At 43.4% G+C, this 10,749-nt stretch overlaps 1 protein-coding gene across 1 annotated transcript in view; it reads right to left on the reverse strand.

Annotated features, from left to right (window-relative positions):
• Window positions 1–2,989, reverse strand: part of LOC120792328 (kinase suppressor of Ras 1-like) — a 61,202-nt gene extending 58,213 nt beyond the window's left edge. The window contains exon 1 of the mRNA XM_040131440.1: window positions 2,770–2,989. Within this exon, the coding sequence (XP_039987374.1) occupies window positions 2,770–2,961 (192 nt within the window). The 5' untranslated portion in view covers window positions 2,962–2,989. The remainder of the gene's footprint in view (window positions 1–2,769) is intronic.
• Between the last annotated feature and the right edge of the window lie 7,760 nt (window positions 2,990–10,749).

Below are 10,749 nucleotides of genomic sequence, written 5' to 3' on the forward strand. Positions count from 1 at the left end.
TAACACTGATGAGTGTCACATTCACTGGTCGTCACGAGCCTGCCCAAGCCTGTCTCCTAGAAAGGACGCTTATATAGTACTAATTTGTTTTCCTGGTTTCTTTTTCTCGGTGACATGTTGCTCAGAAGCAATGTTTTTTTCAAGTGAATGAAAATGCTAAATTTATCTACTGCACCGGTTGCTGCAGAGAATGTTGCAAAGCGCAGAACTGTGACTCCAGAGTCGGGAGTTCACATCCAGAGTCCCCGTCCGCGGTTAGGTTTTGGCAGCACAAGCGCTTTGGTTAAGCTTGGGGAAAGATTGTGTTTTCACTTAAATGTTAGTGAAATGTTCAAGTCACTACAGACTTTTTCCGTATTCAACCAGACCAGGAACTTTCCCTAACCTTAACCAAGTGCTGTGAGAGTCTAAACAGAACCCTAAAGAAGTCGAATAATGCTTGAGTCACTACAAGCCAGTATTATATAGTGAGACTGGATATTTTGGCGGAAAACAAATTAAATCCATTGTCAGGCAACATTTTCCTGATACATACAGTATTCTGCGACTTGCCAGATGCATTAATTAACGTTTTTTTCCTAATTATGTGAATCGAAAACGTAATGGGGTCAGCGTTGTTTCCTTCAAAAATGATTTGCTGTTGCAAAAATGACTAGTAAAAAAAAGGAATTTCTAAGAGACAGGGCTTGACCTGCCATAGGGCAGACGCCGGACGAGCCAGCGAGGGCAGAGACACTAACGCTTGAGAGTGACGTGCTGCCGAGGGACACACGGGACAACTTATCATTCAGACGGTGATGGACAATGAGTAATAACACTCGTCCTTGAACTACATTTGCTACGGTCGGCGTCAAGTGGACCGACGGCAGAATGCCAGTCGGGTTCGCTGCAGTTCAGGTAAGGCCGGCATCCTTTGGTTGTTGACTGGCGACCAAGGCATTTATTCTATGTCTGGCCTGATAGTAGCTGGTATAGCCATATGGCTTTGCGGTAATTCAATGTAGCCCACAGTGTAACAGCCATGAATACAAGCTGTTGTCAAACTATACATTTTTAAAACAATTTCGGATATTTTCACGTATTTCACAAAGACAACTCAGTCGCACCATGTCTACCTACAGCGAAAGCACCACATTAGCAGAGCAGCAGCAGCAGCTCCGTCTGTTTCTACACGGATTGCGTTCAGGTACTGTGCTGACGCGTTCAGAGCCCAAGACACCCGGAGTTATGTTTGGTCTGGTATGACCAGTAGCTTGTGGCTGCAAACTTTCAATGCTGTGTAACTGACGTAAATTTGCTGACTTAATGGCTCTTGACTACTTGTGCCACTGTTACATTAAGTTTTAGGATTTATATGTCAATCAAAGCAAGGTCAATAGGACATTATCCTGCAATTAGCACTTGTGGATACAGTTGCCACATGGATGTATTGTAAGAACAGGATTCCAAAACGGTGCCCATTCGCTTTAATGAAAAGCGCTTGCTGGGTGCATGAGTCACAAAAAGCTTTCTATCTCCCTGGTTTTCCCTTTGCATCGTGCCGCCCACTGTACATGCACATTAGTATTTCAACCAAACGGGCCCCGCTGACGCATCCAGCCAGCCAAAGACCATAGACATTACAATGGGATGACATCGCGCACTTTAAAATTGTTTTTCGAAGTCCGTAACACAATTACTGATCTCGTTTGCAGTCAGAGGTTGAATTGTTCCTCTGTTTTTAATCAACTTCGGGAAAACAGCGGGTCAAGATATGTTGCGGCCACCGTTTATTTTTCTCCTCCCCTCCCTCTGCCACACCATGAACACAGGTGGCACCATCCTGTCCTTACAGATATCCCTTTTATAATGGTGGTCGACGGGAACAATGCTGCAAGATTTCTTTGCTTGCGGTACCATGATTGGTGCGGCTGAGCGGCAGCAGTGAATCCAGCTCTCCTAACACATCCACAAGTGGCCTAGTTCACCGAAACCGCAGTAGTCTTGCTTTGAGACCTTTGAGGTCCCCAGGATCCTCTAGATTTGGTATATAAGCACATAGGTTTGCCAGATCATCTGAACTTTGTACTTGGTTTGTAAGCCATTGGTTGTGGCCACATCTTGCTGGGGGGGTTCAAAGAGTTTTGGTGATGCACATGCAGGGGAAAACTACATCTTTGACAGGCCTGTTTCACAGCACTCTGGGGAAAAGACAGCATCAAAGATGGCTCTGCTCTGTTCAAGTGTCCCAGGAAGTCATGACAGTGTGACGGCGAGCCAGCATGCAAAATACCAGCAACCTGAAACTGAGGCAGCTAAATGGAATTCAGCCATCATCGTGGGTTTTTTTTGGGAGGGGGGTTCTTCTAAGTCTGCGCTTTTTCCTACTGTGACATATCAAAACTGTCTTCTGTGGACGAGTCCTCTCGAATTTTACACGCCTGTCAGCATAGCCAAGGAGACACCTCCAGCTTTCATCTTTCAAGCAAACTGAACCTAAATTCAACTACTGTGGCCCCTCTCGGGCGTTAGGGGGGTTACCGCCAGCACAGGTATCAGCATCACTGCTGGATTCGCCATATTTGGTAACATCAAAGTGATATGAAAATGTAACAGCTGGTGGCGGGGGGGGGGGGTTAGTGACAATATAGTGACCGTTCCGGATAAGGTCGCAGGACCTGCCTGGGTGGCAGAGAGAAGCTCCCCGGGGAGCAGGAAGCTGCTGCGTCGTCCCACGCGCTCCGGGGGACATTACCAAACGCCGCGAGCGGCGCGTCTCCTCTACCGTACCTCTAGAGTGCGGATCTCCTGGCGGGTGAGGTCGTTGGTGGCGGCGCATCGGGTCCGCAGAGCCTGCAGGCTGGAGATGCAGATGTCCACCAAGTTCTGGATGAGCCGGCACTGATGCAGAGCCTCCTCGGCGTCTGCCGGTCCCGCTCGGCCGCGGACCACCCCGTCGCCTCGGCCCGCTTCTCCGTCCATCCCTCCACAGGCGGCGACCGAAAGACGTATCGCACCCCAGCGCTTCCTCTATACAATGCATAGTGTGAAACACGTTTCCGTGTTTGTATGTCCATGAAGCTGCTGCGAGTCCCCCCCCCCCTCGCCAAGCTCACTGAAATTAGAACCCGCCGACGGAGGCTCAGAACCGCTTCCTGGCGGAGCCTTCAAATTAAACCACGGTTTCTTGAGTGTGCCTCGACGACAGGAGTCCGTTGATTTCTGCGGCAAGCTCATCGGATTGATTTGCAAAAGGAGTCATAGTTAATACTGAATTATAGATCAAACGCAAAGAATGTACGGAAAACTAATGGATAATAAAGACAGTGTGGCCGGTGCGGAGTGAAGAATGAATTATGAATGAATGAAATCATAATAATCATAATAATGATAATAATAGTTGGCCTGAAAAAATACTGAGTTACTGAGATGTATTGCATTTGTATTGCAAACCTAGACTTTCCCAGCATATCCGTTTTAAATCAGCTTTTATTCGCGTCAAATGGTCTCATTTTGAAGGAGGTTTGGGAGGAAAAGCGTCTGCCTCGTCCTCGGGAGGGGAAAAATGAGAACACACCGCCCTCTGCTGGCCGCGCCCTGTCAACGGCGAGCCTCGCCGCACAGCACGGTGCTGGCGGGTCCCCGGCGCCTGCGGCCCGCCCCGCTGGGGGGGGCGGGGGAGGAAGAGCGCGGGGGGGGCTGTCGGCACTAGGACCACCGGGTTACGCCGAACCGCGCACTTTGCGCAGTGAAGTGGTTCGGACGGAGGCACGCAGGCGAGGGTCAGATCAGTCGTCTCGCCGTTTCTTCGCTGAGTGGATGGAAGGGTCCACTAGTACTACCGCGGCCCCCCCTAGGGCATCTCTTCCCTCTAGACTCGTCTGTTGATGAGGCCTCCGTCTGTAGCGAATCCTGAGGCCTTTTTGAGCCTCGGCAGAACGAAGCAGACAAGGTCAGGGAGCCGCGCAGGGACTCCTCGCGAAGTCGGGGTTTGTTTGTCAGCCTCTTCCCCGGGAAAGTGAGAGGGCATCTTCCATTGAATCCCAGTGGACGAATAAGAAACGTCTGTTTTAGCTTTTCCACAGGACTACTCCAATCACTGGACTACCCTTAAAGGAGTAGTCCAGTGATTATTAACCCAATTCCCTGAAGTTTGGGGATTGAAGCAGCGGAAATGGGGGCATCCTCACTTTGATTCCTTGAAAAAGACACTGGGCCCTACATTTCCCAGTATTTCCGCCTGAATAAATTTACACGTAGATAAAGAGATGCATGGAGTTGCATGAGCGCGTGTCAGCTGAATGGGTCCAGTCAAACCAGTTTACATATTTCCAGATGCTGATAACGGTGTTTTCTCTTCTGCGTGGACCGTATTTATATTAGCCATGGTTATCATTCGCTCCTGATAAACACCTAGTGACATATTTGCTCTGCATCTGTACCAGATAATTCCGTCCGATAGTGTCGTTAGTGTGAGAAGAGCTGTTCCCTGCAGCTCAGCCTACTCTGCATGACATGCAATGCACATACACACACACACACACACAAATTGACCATGGACACTTTTGGGGACATTACATAGACTTGCAGTCATTTCCTGGGGACTTACCCTAACCCTAACCTTAACCGCTGACCCAATAATCAGCTTTTTCCCAGTCAGGGACACAGTTTTTGACCATAGTCGGACAAGCTGTCCCCAGTAAACTGGTCCTTAGTCCCAAATTTGTCCCCAAAAGTGGCCTGTGCCAACAGAAACATACAAAAGCACACACACACACACACACACACACACAATGACAGAAAGGCTGACCTGGAAAAAATGTTTTTGTACATCAGCGACAGAAATAACTTTAATGGTCTGTGGTGTCACAAGGTTACACTCTCATGATGTTTAGATGCGAAACATATGAAACGGTTTTCCGCTGATTTTCAGTTCCAGCACGCAGTCATGTGTTTTATGACTTTGTGAGTGTGTGGGCTTCAGTCGATGTAACCAAGTTGCTGTTTTTGCCAGGGCGGAACCAGGGCTTTTTTGAATCCTCTCTGAGACTGAGAAGGGGTCTGTGTGCAGCCTGACACGTAATACATTCCTCCACCACGGCAATGTGCTTCACCTCTATTAACTCAGCCGCCCTCTGATCAGTTTGCCACATACACTCTCGTTCTAGGATTATAATGTGTTATTAAATATAATTAAAGGGACATGACTGAACAAAACAACTGGAGTTAACAGTAAATGGAGAACTGGAATCTGCAGTTTTTTTTTTTCTGCCTGCTGACTGCTCCACCCTCCTGCCCTTGAGAGCCCATAACACAGCGATAACTCACTTCCTCTGTTTGTTGAAATCTCTCTTTCACGGAGTCTCGGATCCTCATGAAGCCACATGATGAGGATGCAGCGATCACAAAGACACATTCGAAGTGAAATTGGACTATTTCACTCTTGGCACGTACTTTGAACAAAGTTATGGAACACTACCATAAATATCACGCAGCCCTCCGACTCAGCCCAAACCCACTGCTTGTTATTTACTATTATTATAGTGCAACAATGACTGAAAGACAAAAGTGGAGCCACGAGAATTATTGTGTACTGAAAAGTTAAACAACCAATTGGTATATAAGGAATTTGAATTTAAATACGTACAGACAAACATTGTGAGAGAACGGCCTGATAATGAGACTTGGGACCAAAGCCCCCACTGTATGTAGCAGCTGCTCCTAATGGTTGTTTTGTACTTCCTTTGGCAAAATCTTGCTGAGAAATCTCTCCGTGGAACACCAAGGTTCTGCTGTTCCTTGTTCTTTATCTTCGTATCAATTTGCAGATATATATATATATATATATATATGCAGTACATTCAGAAAGTACTCAGACCCATTAACTTTTTTTACATTTTTGTTATGTTGCAGCCTTATGCTGAAATCATTTAAATCTACACTCGATACCCCATAATCACAAAATGAAAAAAACAGAATTGTAGAGCTTTTTGCAAAAGGTTCCCACGTCCACAGTGGCCTCCATAATTCTTGAACGGATGATGTTTGGAACAACCAGGACTCTTTCGTGAGCTGGCCCCCAGCCAAACTGAGCAGTCGGGGTAGAAGGGCCTTGGTAAGAGAGCTGACCAAGAACCTGATGGTCCCTCTGGCTGAGCTGCTGTGTGGAGATGGGAGAAACTCACTTCTTTTGTTTCATTTCCAGATTGATTTTAAAAGTATTGTACTCGTCTTTAAACTTCTCCACGGTCTTGCATGCCCTCAGGTCCTCTGGCACAAGTCTTTTCAAGTCTAAGGAAAAAATCTTTTGGCTTTCATGCTCCGAGCCAACAGTCTGCCCAAGGATCCAAGAACAGCTGAAAGTCCTGATATTAACATAAACTTGAAACCTTTAGCTTTTGATTGAACGGTTTTATGGCCATTATTTATTTAATTTTTTTTTTTTACTGTATTCATGCTTTAAAGTGTTACACACCATCTTTACTTTATTTGTTAAAACATTGTCATCATTTTCATTTCTCATGTGCATTAGTCTGAAATCGTTTTACTGTTTACATTTGTACTGTCTTTTTATCAACTTGTCAGTCATTTTTAAAGCACTTTGAATTGTGCTTACTTGTATGAAAGTTTTAGGTAAACTGACCCTTTCACGTGTCATTGAGCTGCCTGATTTTTTTCCTTTGCATTAGCAAAAATAGAGTGGAGTTTTAGCAGCTGGGTGTTTAATGTTTAGTACTCAGTAGATGAAAAATTCCCTCTACCCAAACAGAGGCTGAGCTCTTTGATCTGTAGTCTGCTGTGGGAAGTCAGTCACTCAGCTGCAGCATGTGTCCTCCTTCATAATGTGTAACTGCAGGTAATAACAGTCCAAGTCAATAATAAAACCGGATCACAGCCCACGTGCCCACTGAGCACAGAGCTCTGTGTGTGTGTTTTAGCTGCTGGTAAATTTCCATTCAGCTGACAGGAGTATCTCTGAGGGCTATAAGGTACAGATAGTCTGATTTTTAAAATGTGTGTATAGATACTGAGATAATGTTACACCACAAGGTGCAAATTCAGCAGGGAAACATTTGAAGTATGAAAAGCTACATTATGAACATTTTAAAGTAATACAACAATAGAAATTACATACAAGAATGTGGTATTTTAAGTACTACAGTATTTTAAGCTCATCGTAAGTCAGAAACCTGTACCACATATGCCCTGAGTCCTGGAAGAGACATTAGATTCATATTGTGCATATTAAATGCTAATATGGTAATAATATTATTATTGCTAAAATGATAAACTGAACTAGTAGGCATGCTTTTGGCAATGCCCAATAGTATGTTTACAAACAATCTTATTCATGGTATTATTCAGTGACTGCTCGATGCCTCCCCTTCCTCCTGTAGGCCCGTCTTGTCCCTGTTGTGAACCAAACTGCTGGGCTGACAGACAGACATTGCCAGAAATTCCCTAGAACCACGACTAATACTCTAATTCTGGTAAACAAAAGCTATGAATAAAAACCTTTTTTAAACTGGGCTAGGAAGTAATGAGATGATTAAGATATGATCTTAAAATAACTGGCCAAAGGAATTTATTAGTAATCAATCATTTGTAATCTGCTCTTGGTCTCTATACTATGGTGTGGTCCAGATCCAGCCCTTCTCTTCTCTATAAGTGCAAACTGGTGTTTTAGTTAAGATGTTAGCACATGTGACAAGGCCCACAGCAGGGCCTTGTGATAGCATCAGAGATCAGGATGTATAAATAATACATACACACAAAAAAAGACTGCACAGTCCAATTCATAGGTAGTGGTTAGTGAATCTGAAAAATAGACTGTATCTATGTATTTCTCTTTTTGTAATAAAAACAAGCAAGAAATCTTTAAACGTAGACATTGTGTCTACTGACAAAAGACTGGAAAGAGACAAAAAAATCCTTCATCACCTAGAATCCATCATCCTGTTGCTCACACACACAATTTGGTTATATTAAAGGGAGACATTACTCCGCAGAAAACATTTGAAGACTATTTAACCACTTCTCAATATTTTCTAAATCTCCATGTATCATAGCCTCATCAGGTGCAAAAAAGGTATTGTAAACTCCCTCACAGCATCAGTAACAACTAATGGTCACATCGCCACACCCTTCAGCTAAAACTAGGAACTAGACAGTGATGTTAATTATCACTCTATATATTTGCCTTATTTATGGAACCCCTTGCAGCTTCCATACAACAAATCCCAAATGTGTGTGGCATTGAAACACAGTCATATCACCCCAAAATTTGTTTGTACGCTGATGACATTTTACTATATATAACCAAACCATCCATCTCTTCCAAAAAATCCATAATCTAATAAAAAATATATACGGCCAGGTGTCTGACTACTCCAGCAACTGGTCAAAGTCTGACATTCTGTCGTTGACAAAGATTAATTTGGAGGCTGACCACTAAATACTCTGGTATCCATATCCAGTGTTGGGCAGTAACACATTTCTTAGTAACATGTTACAGTAATGTAACTTTTTTCAGTAATGTGTAGTGTAAGGGATTACAATTTGAAATTCAATAATTACATTATAGTTACTCATCCCAGTAATGTTCTATTTGGAGGTTTGCTTGTTCGCTGACTTACTGGCAGCTTGATGGAGGGTTGATCACTTTGGTCTCTCTGTGTTCAGTGGGCAGACTGGTCTGGGATATGTTTGAGCTGTCAGGTAGGCGGTAGCCTCTACCAAAGGTGAAGAATGTGACTCCAGGTAATTCCAAAGTTGTCCTATTAAACTCTTCTGTGTTCTAGGCTGGCTGACGTGGCAAATGTAAGGTTCAAGAATCACCTCTTTTCTAGAAGGTGTGTATCCGCACTTCTGAGGTCAGGACTTCAGGGGAGCTATGTGCAGTCATCAAGTTTAAGATAGCTGCTTGATGGTCAGTAAATTCCGACAAATTCTAGGGCTGCCTGCTTGTTAAACTGCAGCGTCCCGTTTTCTCTTTCTACACGTGTTAAATGCAAAAGATGCAATGTGTGGGTGTAGACAATTTGGAGTTGTTTCAAGGCACATTTGATGGAGATGACAGCTGAGTAAGGAAAGTTAAGTAACAATTAATGCAGTGTATAAATTTTGCTGCTGAGTAATTAGTAATGTAATTACTTTTTCAATGAGCAATGTGAATGCACTTGCCACGGGGGACCAGGGGACACGCCCCCCCCCAATATCTCTCTTCAATAATGGTTTGCTCATAACCTCCAACCAACTACAGAGCACGTACAACTGTCCTGCCCAATCCTATTTCCATTATCTGCAAGTCAGACAGGCTATATGAGAGAAAGTTAATATTAACAACATTCAATGTTCCACTCCATCTCTTTACCAATTACATATACAATAATATATGGTACAGAACCTGGGTGATGTGGTATGAGGTGTTGTCCATCATGTGACACCACTGTACCAACCGACTTCAGGGCTCTGAGTTACTTAAAAATTTGTCTGCTGGTTTCCCCGACTCCTGTGCATCATAAGCAGAGAAAGGGTTAATAAATGCCTAATTTTCTGAGTCAGATTTTTACTACAAGGAACAGAGTCATACATGAACACGCTGTAATAACCTAATATTTACTGTTCCAAAGTTTGAACAGTTTTGGTTGATTCATAAGTGACTTCTGTCTGTGCTCTCGTGGGTCAGGGCAGAGCAATATTTCAGTTTAATGTGATGACAGTTTTGAGGTATGTTGCCAGGCCACTGTCAAGCAAATCTGATTAAACTTTTTTTTTTTTTTGATCAGACTTTAACTTTGCTTGTTGCACATTAAGTTCAAATATTTCATGTTATGGAGAAATAGTGAAGATTTGAAACATGGACTGCCAAAACCTGTTTGTTGTCTGAGGGCTCATTCTCTGAAAGCAACCACCATTATTTTGTCAAAAAGCCTTTATTCCAACTACACGCACACAAAGACACACACACACCCAAAACATTGCAGGACCTAAATACATTCATATAAATGTATATATGATATATTTACCGCTTCATACTGCATCTCACTGAGGCAGGACTGTGTTTTTCCAATCACAATGGTTGCAGGTATACAAACTCATGTAATGCAAACACCTGTTTAAGTTCTGTATAGATATAACTAAGCACTGCAACCATCTCAGCAGAAAATTATGGTAACAACCAGACCATGTACATACACTCTCTGAAAAGGAAACCTTTGGCATTAGCACTGACTATCAGAGAACTTATTACCAAGAATGACTGACAGCTGCTCTTGCACCCACCTTCCTACAGAAACACAAAAAGTAAAACACTAAGCGCTCACTTTCCCTTCTTCACATCACCTCTCACTGACACACAAACTGAAAAATGACAATCAAGAAATAGAAGATTCTAAAAAGGCTGCATCTTAAAAAGCCACTGTGAATTATCATGTGCATATATTTCTATCAAGAGTTCAGTGAACATGAAGGTCTTAACAGCAGATGGCCACGGCTGGCAGCTGATTGGCTGGTTGCAATTGAATACTTTCAGAGTTGCTGGAATTTCTACATACAGCAAAAATATATGACAGGGCACAGTAGCACTGCGACTGCCACAGTCTAAATCTGACCTGTACAGAAATTTCATAAACCTTTATGGGCTGTAGCAGTAAGACGTGTAGTTATGTAGACATTTTCACATTTAATGGAGAACAAAAAGAACAAAATACAAAAATACAAATGTTCAACAGGAGAACTGGATATAAATGACAAAATAAAGTGAAAAAA

Source organism: Xiphias gladius, chromosome 7, assembly GCF_016859285.1.
Source record: "Xiphias gladius isolate SHS-SW01 ecotype Sanya breed wild chromosome 7, ASM1685928v1, whole genome shotgun sequence".
NCBI classification, from domain to species: domain Eukaryota; kingdom Metazoa; phylum Chordata; class Actinopteri; order Istiophoriformes; family Xiphiidae; genus Xiphias; species Xiphias gladius.